The sequence below is a fragment of the Salvia splendens genome, chromosome 19 (genome assembly GCF_004379255.2).
Source record: "Salvia splendens isolate huo1 chromosome 19, SspV2, whole genome shotgun sequence".
NCBI lineage: Eukaryota > Viridiplantae > Streptophyta > Magnoliopsida > Lamiales > Lamiaceae > Salvia > Salvia splendens.
In genome coordinates this window covers 20,884,839-20,902,725 of record NC_056050.1, presented here as the reverse complement: position 1 = coordinate 20,902,725, position 17,887 = coordinate 20,884,839, and the positions used below count along the sequence as shown (strand labels likewise).

At 35.3% G+C, this 17,887-nt stretch overlaps 1 protein-coding gene across 3 annotated transcripts; it reads left to right on the top strand.

Moving 5' to 3' along the window:
• Nucleotides 1–12,034: 12,034 nt before the first annotated feature.
• LOC121780334 (vacuolar protein sorting-associated protein 32 homolog 2-like) lies at nucleotides 12,035–16,146 on the top strand. Of its 3 annotated transcripts, none has more exons than XR_006045999.1 (8): nucleotides 12,035–12,195; nucleotides 12,310–12,437; nucleotides 13,733–13,832; nucleotides 14,289–14,374; nucleotides 14,464–14,555; nucleotides 15,185–15,299; nucleotides 15,390–15,626; nucleotides 15,844–16,146. XR_006045999.1 is itself a non-coding variant. In XM_042177907.1 (8 exons), the coding sequence occupies exons 2-7, from the start codon at nucleotides 12,366–12,368 to the stop codon at nucleotides 15,567–15,569; spliced, it is 645 nt and encodes a 214-aa protein (XP_042033841.1). In that variant the 5' UTR covers nucleotides 12,035–12,195; nucleotides 12,310–12,365; the 3' UTR covers nucleotides 15,570–15,573; nucleotides 15,844–16,146. The 3 variants fall into 3 exon arrangements, 2 of the variants coding, with proteins under 2 accessions (XP_042033841.1, XP_042033842.1); XM_042177907.1 differs by having other exon boundaries at nucleotides 15,390–15,573; XM_042177908.1 differs by having other exon boundaries at nucleotides 12,037–12,195; nucleotides 12,307–12,437; nucleotides 15,390–15,573.
• Nucleotides 16,147–17,887: the final 1,741 nt, after the last annotated feature.

Sequence of the window (17,887 nt, the reverse complement as noted above, 5' to 3'; positions counted from 1 at the left end):
ATTTTAACATTTGCATAAAAATATATGCTAGCATTTTTTTATAAATTATGCCAGTTTTGTTAAAACTATAAAATCCAATGCAAATGGCAATAGTAATGTTCGGGTAGCGAAATGGATACCTTGACTAAAAAAAATGGGTATTCACACATGAAAAATGTCTCTACACTTCATTTAATATCTGACCCATTTCTTGTTTCAGGTATTTATAATTCGATGCGGATATCTGAACCCGACTAACCTAAATACGTTGAACAGTGCCAATATAATGTCAATACAAATATTTGGGGAAAATCGGGTTTATGGGGCACTTTACACTAAAGATTACGTAAATGTACCCATTTTGTTATCTATTCCAAAAATGGGAAAAACGCCAACCACATTGGCGTTTCTATTAGTAAAAACGCCAACCTCATTGGCGTTTATCTTCGCGTCGTATTGGAGGTGTATTTTCGCCAAATACAGTGGCGGGAAAAAACGCCAATGAAGTTGGCGTGTTTTAAGGTAAAACGCCAATGTAGTTGGCGTGTTTAATTAATAAAAACGCCACTGAGGTTGGCGTGTTATGCTTAAAAACGCCAATTTGAGCGGCGTGTTTCTGTTGAACCATATCCTTATCAGATCTCCCCCAACATCGCGACCCTAAACACTTTCCCTCCCCAAAACGCGAAAACCCTTCCCAAACGCATAAAAACCTTTCGCTCGGGTCGACCCGGTGGTGGATTTAAGCGTGGATATTTTGAATTTGGTTAATTCTTTCAACCATTAGTCCTTCTAATCGGTTAGTATATCAAATTTTAGACTCATTCTTCTAAACATTAGTCTTCCAATATTTGATTGATTGTTGTGATAATATATATTGTAGTGTAATTAATATAATAGTTTGACCAATTATTATGGGTACACTAATATTTTGATGGATTATTATGATAGTATATATTTTAATGGAAATATTTTGACCAATTGTTATGCTATTATATGTTATAGTATATTTTATGGATTGTTATGATAATACATATTGTAGTGTATTTAATAGAATTATTTTGTCAATTTTTTGGCTGACTCTACATAATGATGAATGTAAAAATAATACATATTTATTTGTGTTTTACATTATTGCAGATAGTATGACGTGGTGTGTCAATTTATATTGGGGTGGAAAGATAATTCCCGGAGCAGTTATTTCGTATGATCCTCCTTTTGCTAAAGGATTCATTATGTTGGATGAAACAATTTCGTACGATGACCTTGTGGAAAAAATTTGTGAAAGGATGGGGATAAGCATATATGAAAACAATATTCAAATAATATGGAAACGTACTATATGCTTTGGATCCGGAGTCACGTTTATAGGTGTTCAACTAGAAGAAGTATGCATGCAACTAATGTTTAGTGAGAGTATGGTTATTGGAGGTGTAATTGAATTATATGTTGAGTATTCGGCAATTACTCAACATCATAGTCATCATGTCATAAGTTATGATGCTGGTACGTCAACGAGAGCCCAAGAACCATATTTTGCTGCAACACAAGATTTTGATGTTGGTACGTCTACGAGAGCCGAAGAACCATATTTAGCTGCAACACAAGATTTTGAAGCTGGAGGCGTGCATTTAGGGGATCGTGACAATTGTGATGTGGTGGAGGACATAATAGGTCCTGATAAAGCCGACTTTCTTGATCCACAATCACCTTATAATTCTGAAGATTCCGACACGGTTAGTACAGACTCAGATGGTGATCCGTCGGATGATGAACAATTTGTTGCTTCAAGACCATCCATTCCACTTGGAGAAACAGCAGTTGGAGAAACATCAGTTGGTGGAAGGGCAGTTGGAGGAAGAGTAGTTCCACAGTTCCCACAGCCTGGAATCAACTACTTTCGCACCTTACCAGGTCCATATGATAGTTTTGATCCCAAAAACTTTGAGCGTGATGATCCCAGTGTGCATTATTGGAGTGAAAAGGATCCTACCAATGTCGGTTTGCATACTAAATTTAGAACGAAGTTGGAATTGAAGGCAGCTGTGACTCATTGGCATTTGGAAAAAATCCGACAATATACAGTTGCTGAAAGTAAAGGAAAGAGATGGCATGCAGTTTGTAAGTGGCCACAGGGAAATCCGAAAGATAAGTCCTTACCGCCATGTTTGTGGGAGTGCCGAGCAACACTGAGGAAGCATGATGAACACTGGCAAATTAGAGTGTTCAGCACTGCTCATACTTGCATGGGGGATCGTAACTATAATGGCCACGCTAATCTTTCGTCGGGTATGATAGCGTTGAGTGTTCGCCATCAGATAGAAAACGATCCTTGCTACAAGGTAAAAGCAATTGTGGCGGATATTGAAAATAGATTTCATGTCAAAGTTAGTTACAAGAAAGCATGGTATGCTCGGAGGACAGCGATTGAGCTTGTATACGGTGGATGGGAGTGGTCGTTCAAAGTTTTACCAGCTTATTTGAATGAAGTGCAAAGACAAAATCCTGGCACAATTGTGGAATGGATGCACGATGACATATTAAGCAATGGTATGAACAAGGTATTCAAGTACGTATTCTGGGCTTTTGGACCAGCTGTGGAGGCTTTTCAACTATGCAAACCAGTTTTAACGGTTGATGGAACTCATCTACGTGAAAAAGTGTAGGTAGAAGAACGGAATTTTATTTCCGGAACAAGGTATCCATGAAAAAGGGTAGGTAGAAGAACGGAATTTTATTTCCGGTGGCGTTGGGGATCATCAGACCACCAAGTAATAGCAGACAATAGATACGAGCCCGCTGAGCATATATGTAGTGTTCGTGGTCATTAGACAGCTCAATCCTCAATTGGCGCGATAAGCTCGTCTGCTTAAAAGCCATTTCCTTCAACTCGGATGCTTCCGGTATGAATCCTAGAAAATCCATACACCTGTCCGTCCAATATCCCGCGTCCGTCGGGGGGATGTAAGTTGTCAGAGCCTCTCCATCAACTTTCAGGCCCCATAAGACCTCCACGTCTTCCAGTGTCACAGTCGCTTCACCGACTGGAAAGTGAAACGTGTGAGTCTCTGGCCTCCAACGTTCAATCAGAGCTGTGATAAGATGGTGGTCAATTTCTTTTGGTTTACCACACCTTAACATACCCCCAAACCCCATCTGGTCCACTATTGTCAAGACATGTTGATGGATGGGAACATCCCAAATTATTCCTTCAAATCGTCGGCAGCGTACATCTTCGGATGGAACTCCTGCCCATATGTTGTTAGAGACGTGTTGTCTCTGAAAATATAATACAGATGGATCCGCAGGACCACATGCAAGCCGACGACGAGAGGTTGAAGATGATGCCATAATTTACCTACATAATTCAAATTCAACAATAACCAACCATAACATTTAATCCAATTTCATAAACCAAATTCAACAATAACCAACCATAAACCATTTCAATAATTAGATACAATTTAATCCAATATCACAAAATTGAACACCAACATCAAATAAGCAAGTTACACAACATTGCACATTCAAAATCATAAACCAATTCACCTACACAAAATTAACAATTTCAATTAACAATTCGCCCAACCTACCAATTTTAATTTTGCCTAACCTAAACAAATTTAACAATCTAAACTAATCAACCAAAACCCACATAAATCAAAACAATTTGCCCAATTTTTTAGCTATAAAAACCCTAGGGTTTAGGCTTATAATCAAATTTATACACAAATTAACTTAAACCCAACACAATCCAACATAATAATCAACAATAATATCATTCAACCAATCCAAAATGCATAATATTTCTACTCAATTCACAACCCATTACAAACCCTAGCTATCCACCAATTACTATAATTATGTAAAAGGTAAGCATACTAACCGAATAAAATAGATGAATTTGGGGGAGAATAGCACCGATTGATGAATGTAGGCCGAAATCACGGAGAGAAGGCGCGCAGCTGGAGAAATCGCGAAGGCTGTGTGTTGTGAGGTTTTCGCGATTTGGGGGAGGAACGCCTGGTATATCAGTCTGATTAAACACGCCACTCAGAATGGCGTTTTTCATGATTAAGTAAATACGCCACTCCGGTTGGCGTCTTTTACAAAACGTCAATATGTTCGGCGTTTCAACAAAGAAAACACGCCATTTACAAATGCGTTTTTTTATTTATACACGCCAACCAAGTTGGCGTGTTTAATCGTAATTACAATCCGAGAGCATACACCCAAAATACGGCACAAGTATAAAACGCCATCATCGTTGGCGTATTTACCTTAAAACACGCCAATGACGTTGGCGTATTTACTAATAAAAACGCCAATGTGGTTGGCGTTTTTCCCATTTGTGGAATAGATAACAAAATGGGTACATTTACGTAATATTTAGTGTAAACTCCCCCATAAACCCGATTTTCCCAAATATTTGCATATTAAGTTTTTATGTCTTGGGATGTACTCTTAAAATATTTTTGATAATCCAAGAATTAACTAGAGGAACTCATAAGACCATCAGCAGTGGGGCGCCCTATGGCGCGCCACGTCAGCATTTTTATCCCCATCCTTCTCCACCTGCAGTGGGGCGCCCTAAGGCGCGCCCTATGACGCGCCACATCACCATTTTGTTGTTTTGTTTAATTAATTTAACTGTTTTCAAATAACACGTAACGAGTAAAAAAAACGACTCAATAACAAGCGGCGAAGTTTTAATAAAAAAAAATTACACCATTCAACTAAAAAAAACTAAGTCGGGCCAATTCCCAACTTCCTACGCAACTCATCGAGTAATGCACGGAGATACTCGGCTTGTTCGGGGTCGGTGCACTTCTTGAGGGCCTTGTGCGTCTGCAACATTGTCCTTGCCATCGACGCTGTAGCTAACGACGCAAACGCGGTGGCCTTCTGCGTCGGGAGCTCATCCGGGTCCGGAACAGGGGCGGCAGCGGTTGACGATGACGTCGCGGTCGCCTTCCCCTTGGCCTTCGCAGCCTTGATGCCGGGAGGACACCGGTGTGCTGGAACTCCCTTCATCCACGTACGTCCGGTTGAGGTCAACCGGGTTAGTGCCGCTGCCGCTGCTCGTGTAGTCACCAGCTTCGGTGACCTTCGTCCTCTTCGGCGCACCAGTGTGCAGAATTCCACCTTGGAACTTCTGTTTCTCCCTCAAGAGCGCCCAGATGGCCTCGTGCTTGAACTCGCCGAACATCGACCGGTACGACAACATCGCTTAGAGCGCACGTCGTGCACGCTCTCGCCGCTCCCCTGTGACCGCGCGCACTTCTCGAACTCCGCCGAGTACAAGTTCACTTGCTTCTTGATTTGATCCCAGTGCTTGCGGAGTTGCTCACTCTTGCGCTTGTACGCGGTCGGCGGCTTGACCGAATTGTAGAGGTCCACGATGTGCTCCCAGTACGCGGTCTGTCTCTGGTTGTTGGCGAATATCGGATCTTCCGATATATCTACCCAACACCGGGGCCAAAGTGAGAGTTTCGTCGTCGGTGTAGTTCGTACGGCCGGGGGCGTACTCATCGCAGTCACCGGGAGGCGGCAACTTCTGCGCCCGCTGCCGGTTCCGCTTCGCCTTCCCCTTGGCGGCACCGGTCGCTGCGGGGGCGGGATCGGCCGATGCGGTTGGGCGGTGCGGCAACGGCTCTATATCAGACAACCCATACGATTCCGTACTGAAATCGGGATCGTAATGGGTGTTGTCGCCGAACGAACGATAATCGCCGGGTTCTGTACCCGGCCAATGCGCCTCTCCGCTAAACGTAGGGCTATTGGGGCTTGAATCCATTTCGTAGTAATTATGTAAATGTAAGTTCCGAAGATGAAATCGTGTGAAATGAAATGTTACAAATTAAAGCTATTTATAAAAAAATGAAACCGCGTGCCATCGTCCGCGGCCTTCACAATGGGGCGGACGATGTCGCGGACGATGGCCATCGTCCGCGACGTCCGCAATGGAGCGGACGATGGCCATCGTCCGCGGTTTAAGTCGCGCCCGAAGCATAGGCCGCGACTATCATCCGCGGCCTATGCCACACACCCACAGTGGGGGCGGACGATGCGCGCCATCGGGCGTGCCATCGTCCGCCCATTGCGGATGGCCTAAGGTGTTAAATATTGATTTTTCACGCAAAAGGTTACATTTTTGTAGTGATATTGAAGCTGACAAAGAGATATCTCATTCTTCTCAAGGTAATTGAGTCGTAATTTCAAAAAATTTCATTAATAACTGGCTGTTTTGATTCTTTAGAACAACTCGATGAATTTAGTAGATCATTTTAGGATGCCCTAATCAAATGACTATAGATCGAACCAATCCTATTTTTATAGTACGATGATCCCTAGTTAATTGAGTTATTCCTCTGTATCAAATACTCCTTCCGTTCATAGAAATATATGCATTTGAAATGCCACAGAAATTAATGTTTAATTGGTAACGTAAGAGAGATAATTAGAAGGGTAATGCTAGTGGATAGTGAGACACATATTATTATTACTATTATTTAATGAGTTGTAATGAAGTACTCCCTCCGTTTCTTCATAGTTGAGGTGAAACCTTTCGGCATGGAGTTTTAGAAAGGAATGCTGGGTGTGTTAAATAAATAGATAAAAAGTAAGAGAAAGGAAAATGTAGAGAAAATAAAGTATAAAGGGAATAAAGTAGAGAGAATAAAGTAAGAGAGAGTAAAGTAAGAAAAAGAAAAAAGTTACTACCATATATGAAAATGACTCAACTATGGAGGAACTTTTGAAATGGAAAAATGACTCAACTATGAAGGAATGAGAGTATATAAATTAATGTATTTGTGTAATGAGTCGTGGAAACTTTTCATAAATGAAAATATCCATCGTATAAAACTTCTAGTGTCCCTTATTTTATTGTATTTTCTATGGTACTTTATTTTTTCTTTCATTCCATTTTTTCTCATAATTTTTTCTTTATTTTCAATATCTCATAATATATTTTTTTTAAAATTCATGCTAGAAAAATACTTCAATTAAGGTGAGCTAGAATGAATAAAGAAGTTTCCTTCTAGTTTTGAAAAACAAAATTGAATTATAACATAATTAAATACAGACAATTTATAAAATTGTTGGTTTAAATTTTAATATGATTTTAGCAAAATATTGTATATTGCTAAGCCCCAATAATTGATTTCTTCAACTCAACCCAATATCGTGGATTTTATTAAAAACATCACACAAATTTTCTTGAAAATTTAAACACTCATTTGAAGTCCATTGGGAAGATCGGGAACAATTTAAGATGAGATGAATGTCTCATGCACGGTTTTGAATGAGAAATAAAAATGATTATTGCATTTTTTGCAAAACATTGAGTTAGTTACCGCCGTGAACCGGCCGATCGGACCAGTCCAACTATGAACTGAAAACCGATTTTTCATTATTTAAAATTTGATGTTGTTATAGCTTGAACATATGACCTCATCTCTAAATACCAACACCTCTACCACTCCACCACATGGTCATTTTGAAATATTATGAACATTAATAATTCTTATACATTAAATATGATTATATTCCCTTCGTCCTAAAGTAGTTGGGTCGTTTCTTTTTTACACCCGTTTTGCAAAAATGATAATAAATAATTAAAGTGGTGAGTAAAGTAAGAGAGTGTATAATACATAGAAGAATTTTTCTCTACAATATTCTCTGTTATTTACATTCTCTCTCACTTTAACTATTTATTATTACTACCTCCGTTCCATAGTACTTAGTAGAGTTATTTTCTCACTCTTACTTTTCATTTTCTCTTACTTTATTCTCAACTAGTGTCACTCCCGTGCGATGCACGGCTCAATATATTTTCTTTCAAATTGTCGTATATAATATCAAATTATTATGCATCATAAATATGAAATGAAAATTCATATATTATTAATAATCTATAAATATTAATTTAAATCTTTTAAATATAAAGACAAAACCGGCAAACATACATAAACAACAGTATAATTAAGAAAAGAGTAAATTATATCAAGAGGTGGTTGGATTCCATAATTTGACGAAGATAAATTTCCTAACATATGCAAATGGGGTGATGAATTAAGGAGTTAATTAATCATACTTAACGGTGTAATTTGGTCAAAATCAGGATTAAAAACGTTGATCGTTAAAATTTGCCAAAAAAAATAGTTTTGGAAAGATTGTGATCCGAGTTGAAATGTTAGGGATGCGAAAATTCAAAAGACAGTGTTTAGGACCAAAATCGTAAAATGAACAATTTATTGAGAAACATTATGACCAAGAAATTAAACCATTTTAGTTGACCAATCTCATCTAAATAATGATCTCCAAGGTAAGTTATCTTATCTTGCTTCACATATTCACCTCATACAATTAGTTCCCTATACAAACTTGGAAAAAATATCTGATGCTTATATTATGCAATCATTATCGATTTTTAATAATCAAACATACCAAACTTCTCATGTCTGTATAAATTCTTGAATTCAAATAATGTTTAGGAATATAACAATGATCTTCCCCTTAACATCGAAAATAAAGACTTATCCTCATTTCTTCGTATTTATGCATTTACTGAAATTTCTGTAAAAGTAAAACTAATTTTTCTTAAGCCATACAGATTAATAGCCTCAGATCTCCAAACTCTCACCATATGATTAATGTTTACTTTTCCAAACCAAGAGGTTGTGGATTCCTATTGATGTATGGAATTATTACTTTATGAAGCTTCCTCAAGGCAATTTTTTTTACATAAGCATATATGCAATTTTGTTTAAAACAATTATTAAAGATTGTACTGGTGAGACACTTCCTAGTAGAGCTGCATTTCATTGCAATATAGTGACCCTATATTTGTCTTTCCTCCTTGTTATAGGAGTTGATTTGTAATTTCCTCCTTCATATATATGATATAAATATATGAAGTTAATTTTTTTTTTAAAAAAAAAAAAAACTTTAAAATATACTCATCATGATCAACAAATGAACCAAATATCAATAAAAATCTCCCTCCGTCCCAGTTCAATTTTACTTTGTTGATCACTTATTCTATTTTGAGGGTTTTAGATCTGTATTCAATACATTAGACTGAGCCGGCTTAATTGATAATCCTTACTGGTAGTAGAGGTTTTTTTACTTGAAGCTTGGCTGTAAATTGTAACTGAAGAATTGTCTTAAATAAATTGACCATCATCAATTTTAATGTTTAAAATCCCCAACTTTGTAGCATATGAAATGTAAAATAATTAAGATATTGCTTAACCAAAACTATAATTTAAGATTGCACTGGTGAGACACTTCCTAGTCGAGCTTCTTTTCATTGCAATATAGTGACCCTATACTATAAAAACCTAAACCCTGAAACCTAAATTCTAAACCCTTAACTTTAATATAGTCCAGAGCCTTTGTCTTAGCGGAAAGGAGCTTAGGCATTATTGCATGAGGTGCCGAGTTCGAGCCCTCTTGACATCAGTTGTAATTTTCTCATATCTATAGTATAGGAGTTTATTTTTTAAAAAATAAAAATAAATAAATAAATATAATACTATCAAATAATTAAAATTAAAAAAAGAAAAAAAAACTTTAATATATACTCGTCATGACCAACAAATGAACCAAATATCAATAAAAATCTCCCTACGGCCCAGTTCAATTTTACCTTGTTGATCACTTATTCTATTTTGGGGGTTATTTCATTATGCGAAATAAAATTTGTGAAATGAACTTTGTATTATATTTTTTCAATCACATTAACCCCACATGGCCACAAGAGTGCGTTTAAATGCTAACTTTTCTTAAAAATGTCAATACGACCACATTAAAATTTCAACACATATTTGTGTTAACATTTTAATAAATTGTCTTGACATTTAAATATCAGACTTAAAATTAAAAAGCATTTTAATTCTGTGAAAATATGAATTAACCGTTGAGTTATAACTGCAGGAGCAAGTTTACGTTGCAATAATTTAAGATTGCATTGGTGAGACACTTCCTAGTCGAGCTTTATTTGATTGCAATATAGTGACCCTATACACTAAAAACCCAAACCTTAAAACCTAAATCCTAAACCCTTAACTTTAAAATATACTAATCATGACCAACAAATGAGCCAAATATCAATAAAATTCCCCCTCCGCCCCCGTTCAATTTTACTTTTGTCACACCTTATACCTCAAATTCTGAATATGTCATAAGTGAGTTAATAGGAGAGCCATTTGCTATTGAAAAGACAACTTATAATACGAAAACGAATAATACTAACCTTTTGTTTAAGACGCCTTATCCTTATATTAGAGATAAAGTCTAACATAATTTTATTGGAAGCCTTTATTTTAATAATTTAATTAGATCAATCAAATTAAAATACGTACGTAACTAATTAACTAACTAATTGCATAAACTACTCCTTATACAAAGAATCACGAAAACACAAATAAATCTATCTTCACCTCTATCAAATCTCAATAGAGCTTTTGAATTGATAATACTAAAATTAAATTTGTTGAAAGGTATTTCTTGAATTGAATGTCACGATTTCATACGTGATCGCCGTTTCATAAAAAGTGAAAATAAATAATGTTATTTACGTATTTCTTATGTTTATTACTTTTACATATGCTCATAATAAATTGTGTAAAGATGAAGATAAATATTATGCATGTTTCAGTTAAGGATGTTACAATTCTTTTATATCTAAGAATTGTAAAAAATATTAGGATAAAAATTCTCGAACTATATACACGCGGTACTCTAACTATTGTAATAAAGAAAAAGACAACAATGAATGAAATGGAAATTACAATGAAAATTATAAAATAAGCCGAACTATAAGTCTGGTCGAAAAAAAATCCTCTTTCCACAAGACAAATTACATCACGGTTAGTGCTCTCAAATTGACGTATTATCCTCAAAGATGAAACGACTTCCTCCTAACATATATAACATCTCAAACCTGCTAGGGACCGATGAACATGATGGAGTTCCAAAAATTGAGCAATACAATGTTCCTAAAATATACAATAAAATGTTGAGAGCTTGAGAGAGAATGAGAATGTTTTTGTTGATGAGTAATTCATCTACACTCTATGCCTTTTATAGGCACAAAATTAAGATATGAGAGATCATAGAATTATAATATCTTAAATTATAAAATTAATAGAATAGACGTTACAAATTTGTTGAATGCTCCCAAAGTGCTAATTAAAATATTTAAATAAATATTCATGAGATGATGAGAGTTACATTCTATTGAGTAATCTAATGTAGTACATTCTAACAGCATAACACGTTGTCAAACTAATAAGGAGGGTCAACCACAATTGTAACAGCCACATTAATATAATTTCATAAACATAAAGGGACGAAATTATAACTATAACGGCCACATACAAATTCCACACTATAACTATTTCTACAAAGTATTTTATAAATATTCAAATTTATCCCATAACTTTTAAATATATCAAAATATGGCCAAAACTCACCCTTTATATATGTATAGATACCTTTTCTCTTCTTCTACTTTATTAGTACTATCTTTTTATTTAATAGTACTCCATTACACATAAATTTTCTTAATCTCTGTGCTGGAAGGAAATGTTTTTACTAGTATGGAACGAATGGAATATTATTTTTTGCAAAATTAGTGAAAGAAGAAATGATTGTGGACAAAGGGAGTATTATAATATATTAATTATATTTACATTTAAATATATAGAAAAATAGGCATATTCAAAATTCCCAATATCCAAAAATGATGAAATTTAAATAAAACAAAAATCGCATAACATTTACTAATACTCTCTTCCCATCAAAATATGAACATTTGGAACAACATGAGAATTAATATAAAATTGATAAAAATAAGAGAGATAAAAAGTAATTATGGTATTATTAGTGGAGAATTAAATCCACCTTATCAGCAAGAATGAAGTTATAAAAAATAGAAAAAGATATTTTTAAGTGATATCTCTGGAAAAATGTCCTCATTTTACATATGACTAAGGGGTACAATTTCCTTGCTTCATAGGACTATTCAATTGGTTTGTCACACCGTTAAATCACAGCCATTCACATTAGTCTCGGCCTCTTATCAAATTGTAAAATACGAAAAGGGTCCATGCCATTGCCATCCATTTTATTTTAATTTTTATAACAGTTTCCTTTAATTATTCAATAAGCAAACCTGGTTGATTTCTCCATCGGCTGAATTTGCAGGTCAGTGATGTTGTAATTGAAGATATTTTACAGGTTAATTTGTTGTATTTTGAAAGCAATCCAGGTGATTGCCAATCGTTGATCAAATTGATGGAGTATTTGATTTTGTAGCAGGATATAAAGATTCAATCCTGATTCATATTTCTCCAGCTGGTAAGAAATCATCCACGATGTTTACAAGAATTTTTGGAAAGCCTAAGCAAGAGACGAATGCTCTGGCAACGTTAGATAAGTTAAATGAGGTACGGTTCTCGATTTGATTTATTTCTCAATTTGAAGTTATTGCAGAAACTATGATCTGATATGTATAGGTTGTATGTGAGTTTCTTCTTTCCTTTCCTCCCTAATTTTATGGTGTCAGCAAAAAATTAGATTATTACTGCTTTGGCATTTGTATGAGTGTGATAATATTAAGTGCTTATTTCGTTCATTTTCAGTTTTGATGATATTTAGCGATCGGTTAACTGAATTAGAATATTGATTCTTGTAGTAGCCTGGTTTATTTTAGACTGACATGTAAACAGAATATCACAAAATATTTCATGCATCGGTATATGTATCTTCTGGTGATCAAGACTGTATTATTTATTGTGAGTTTTGACAAATCTTAATTATGAAGCTGTTGGAGCTATTTTGTGGTTTACGACTCATTTCTTGGTTCCTTTGCTGTGGTTTAGTTGATGTTGATAAGTGATGACTAATTAAGAGACATGTCTAATGTTTATGTTTCTTATTTTGTATTCTATTTTCATTTGTTGTGTCATTTGGTGTTCAAGACTGCATTATTGCGTGTTTCGCAAATCTTAATCATGAAGCTCTTGGAGCTATTTTTTGGATTACGACTCATTTATTGGTTCCTTTGCTGTGGTGTAGTTGATGTTGACAAGTGATGAGTAATTAGGAGACATATCTAATGTTAATGTTTCTTATTTTGTATTCTCATTGTTTTGTTGTGTCTTTTGGTGATCAAGAATTATTGCATTTTTGAAAATCTTAATTATGAAGCTCTTGGAGCTGTTTTTTGTTTCAACTCATTTCTTGGTTCATTTGCTTTGGCTTAGATGATGTTGATAAGTGATGACTAATTAGGAGGCATGTCCAATGCTTATGTTTCTTAGTATGTATCCTTATTATTTTGTTGTGTCTTTTGGTGATCACGACTGCATTATTGCGTGTTTCACAAATCTTAATTATGAAGCTCTTGGAGCTGTATTTCTGTTCACGACTCATTTCCTGGTTCATTCGCTGTGGTTTAGATGATGTTGATAAGTGATACTTAATTAGGAGACCCATCTAATGCTTATGTTTCTTATTTCGTATTCTTATTACTTTTTTGTGTCTTTTAGTCACAACTTGTGGTTTAGATGATGTTGATAAGTGTTGACTTATTAGGAAACCTATCTAATGCTTATGTTTCGTATTTTGTATTTTTATTATTCTGTTGTGTATTTATCAGTATATACTCAAGTAAGTATTTTTCCTAGACTAGTATATTTGTGCATTCAATTCTGTATATTATGTTGAATGTTATGTGCAGACTCTTGAAATGCTCGAGAAAAAAGAGAAAGTTCTCTTGAAGAAGGCTGCAACTGAAGTTGAAAGGGCCAAAGAGTTCACTCGAGCTAAAAATAAAAGGGGTAGGGTTTAGTGATGGTAACTTATGGGAAGGATTTGCGTTTTCATACTTTAGCGTGTTGGAGTTAAGATTATGTCCTTTTATTTTAACTGCATGTGATTCAATTTGCATGATTGCATCCTAACATAACGTAGAAAATGCATCTTTTGACCCAACTCTTTGAGCTTAAGTTTAGCTTGGAGCTTCAGTAGAAAATTTGGAGTACCTTTTATTTTATCTTCTTGCTCATCATAAATTTCTGAGCAAAAATGTTGAAACATATATTTAGGTTATGGTCTCATAGAGAGATACTCCGTGTGATTTGTTTTCTTTTCCTTAAAAAAGCAAGTTCCGTTCAGATATTTATTGTCCAACAACATAGTGTGGTTTGTTGGGATCGGTGCTGGTAACCTTGTTAACTAAATTCATCAAACTGAAGTGATACCTTATTAATAAAGTTCCTCAAACATGTTCATAGCTGCAATACAATGTTTGAAGAGAAAACGGCTTTATGAACAACAAATTGAACAGCTTGGAAATTTCCAGTTGCGAATTCATGATCAGGTGATCATTATGTTTCAAATATGCTGCTCACCTGTCAATGATTCTATCTGATGCGGCCTATTTTAAATCGTGCCTGTTTTTATTTCCAGATGATAATGCTAGAAGGAGCAAAAGCTACCACAGAAACTGTAGATGCTTTGAGAACAGGAGCAGCTGCAATGAAGGCTATGCAGAAGGCAACGTAAGTTATGTTGATGCATATCACATATTTTGATTGCTAAGGAGTAGTATAAGTTAACTAGTTATGAACTGGAAACTGTAGAGTTTTTAGCTCTTAACAGATTCGATTACCTCATTCAACTCTAATTAAAGCCTTTACAAACATTGAATTATAAGAGAGAATCACCAAGAAGAAAAGAAAAGATATAGTAATAGTTTTTGACTGGAGATGAAACATTGACTTTGTACTGAGTAAAAGCTTCACATCATATATATTTATCATCCTTCTCAATAATGATTTAGAATCGTCTTTTATAGGATGAACTAAACTTTTTAGTTGACATGTGATAAAAATCCCATATAAGTTTGGGAGCCCTAACTTAACCAGAAATCAGGTAAGGGGTTGACTCCTCTCATATGTCATTACTTTCATGTGGAATCGATGTGGGGTTTGTATAATCATGGAAACACATTATATTTCCGTGTACATTCATGTTTGGATGAGGAGAAAAAGTGGTTTGTCATGCATGCTGGGGGGAAAGATTTCTACTGTATATCATTTCACCTTGATACTATCAAAATACAACTCCCTCGATCTGGTGAGAGCTGTGTTATGTTTCCTCATATTTTCTACTGAATTTGCTGGTGTAGCAATATCGATGACGTGGACAAGACAATGGATGAAATCAACGAGCAGACAGAAAACATGAAACAAATTCAAGAAGCTTTATCCACGCCTATTGGTGCAGCAGCTGATTTTGATGAAGTATGCTACAGTTTCTGATCACTTGTTTGTCTTGTTGTTTCCCCATTCCATGTTAGCATTACTTAACAGTTAACCATTTCCTTCCACTAGGATGAATTGGAGGCAGAGCTCGAAGAACTCGAAGGAGCTGAGCTGGAGGAACAGCTCTTGCAACCTGCAACAACAGCTCCTGCTGCTCCTGTTCGAGTGCCTGCTGGAAGGCAACCAGCGAAGAAGGTTGAAGACGATGACGATGAGTTGGCTGAATTGCAGAGAGAGATGGCCCTTTAAGGAGGTCATTTTCTTACCTATGCTTAACACGGTCAATTCTATCAACTCAGAATAAATGTAATCAATCAATCTTAATCTATATATATAGATGCTACCTTAGTAGACAACTTTCTAGCCATCTAGGTTAGTAACAATCTGCTAAGCTCCTTCCACGATTGCTGCTGCCTGTTGATCCTTATGAACAATGTCGTATTGTAAAATTTCATTTTTCTGCTCGATTTCTGCTAAATATCATTTTGTGACCACTGTTTTTTGTAATGGCTGTGGTTTGCAGATTTAAACAAGTCCAGAGGAACTGTAAAATTCTTTTCCGTATAATGGAGAGCCGTAGCTTGAGCTGCTGTGTCCATATTTTCAGGTCAAATTTCGATGTGCGTTTCTTTGTTTGGAAAGAAACCTGTATAGATTATATCAAGAAAAAATATTCTTCTTCAATTTGGGAGGGAGGAAGTGTGCTGCTGCTAGCTTTCATTATGCTAAATTTCTGCTATTTTATTTTCTACCTAATCTCTCGATCATTTGCATTCACATTGAATAGACCATTGATTGAAAAGAAACAAATGCTTTAGCTTGTTTATATTGCATTAGATTTACAATTCACACGCGTTGCGTGTATTGAATAGAATAATTTTCACGATGATATAAAGTATACGAGTACAACTATATAGAATATAGTTCATGTTTAGTTGTCAGAATTCTACTAGATCGGCACGTACGAAAATTTTGTTACATTATGCAGGATTAAATCCAAATTTTTAGGAGAATATTTCATCCTTATTTAATCAAAAGTGAGCAAAACTCTCATATTCAATAAAAAACTAATACTATATGAATTCACGTATGCACAAAATTTAACACAATTATCAATCAAATTTTGCTTATGATTTCACGTGTATACACATTTGACAAAAGCACATAAAATCCAGGAATAAGAAATGGACGAATGAGTATAATTTTTTTATAATGGGATTATTCGAATACAAGCATTATATTCATTTGATAAGAAGATACAAACATCATTCATCCAGTAAGAAGATGATGGTTATTTCTCACCGTCATTTACACTGATTTTTTCTCCTTTATGTATGTGTTTATTACGTGTCTACATATTTGAACCTATACACTCCTGCTAATCTCTTCTTTTTATTTATTACTCCTCGGTCCCAAGGAAGATTACCTCTTCCTTTGGAGGTATTGGATTTTATACAACTTTATTTTGTGTGTTAAATAGTGAGAATAAAATAAGAGTTAAGAAATAACATAGAGATACAAGTTCCATTTTTAATAATATGTCATCTTGATTGGGACAAACTAAAAATGAAAGTGAGTCATTTTTAGTAGGACGGAATAGTATTTAATTTACTTTATTGATTAATATCTTTTGGTTGATATTATGATGCTACTAACGCAAATGTTTAAATAGTACGGAAACTAACGAATTTGATAGGTAGATACTATCATATAATCATGTTTCATACTAGCATTATACTATTGTATATTAGTCACATTTTATTAAGTCAACAATATTCGTAACATGATAACATCAAACCAAATATCGATTTGTACAATTTATTCGTCTTATTGGTATGAAGGTTTATGTGTACCAATTTTCTTGTCGTTATTGAAGCAATAAAAAATGTCAGAAAAGATAAAACCAAGATAGATAGGACCAGTGTGGAGATGATTGGTGTGGGCCCAAGCTAGTGATAGTGTGCCTAACCCAGGCCTCCTAGATAATAAAACGATAGTAGTACCGAACATGCTAATAATGCTATATTAAAGTTAAATAATGGGCAACTTATTTATTAAGAGCATCCGCAGCGGTGGCGGTTGGCGCCACCGCCGTCCGTGCCAGCGGCAAGGCGAAGGGCCGCCACCGCTGCAACCGCGCCGCTGGCACGGCGCTGCTCGATGTATCGAGCACGTCCGTGCCAGCGGACGCATACGTGGCGGTCTCCCATTCGCCAACGGCATAGCCGTTGGTTTCAAACATTTTTTTATTTTATTTTTTTTAAAAATCGGATTTTTATTAAAAAAATCGATAAAAAATAAAAAAAAAAATTTCACTTCCCCAAAAAATTATATCCGTTTATAACCGTTTTTCCCCACTTTTTAATTTTTTTTTAATTTTTTTTACCCCAAAAATACACACTTTCATCTATAAATACCCCCAATTTCACTCCAAAAAATTCACACTTTCACTACACAATTCTCATCATCAATCTCTCATATCCATTTTCATCTTCCTCTCACACCCTACAACACCACTATGTCCGGTAACGACGACAACCCAAGCGGCTCTCACGGTTGGAACCCCG

What these genes read in the sequence shown, in the direction of transcription:
- LOC121780334 (XM_042177907.1), top strand. Translation starts at nt 12,366, where the DNA reads ATGTTTACAAGAATTTTTGGAAAGCCTAAGCAAGAGACGAATGCTCTG. An exon ending in TCGAGCTAAAAATAAAAGGG is followed by an intron (nt 13,833 to 14,288) that starts GTAGGGTTTAGT and finishes ACATGTTCATAG; the next exon opens with CTGCAATACAATGTTTGAAG. An exon ending in AAGGCTATGCAGAAGGCAAC is followed by an intron (nt 14,556 to 15,184) that starts GTAAGTTATGTT and finishes TTGCTGGTGTAG; the next exon opens with CAATATCGATGACGTGGACA.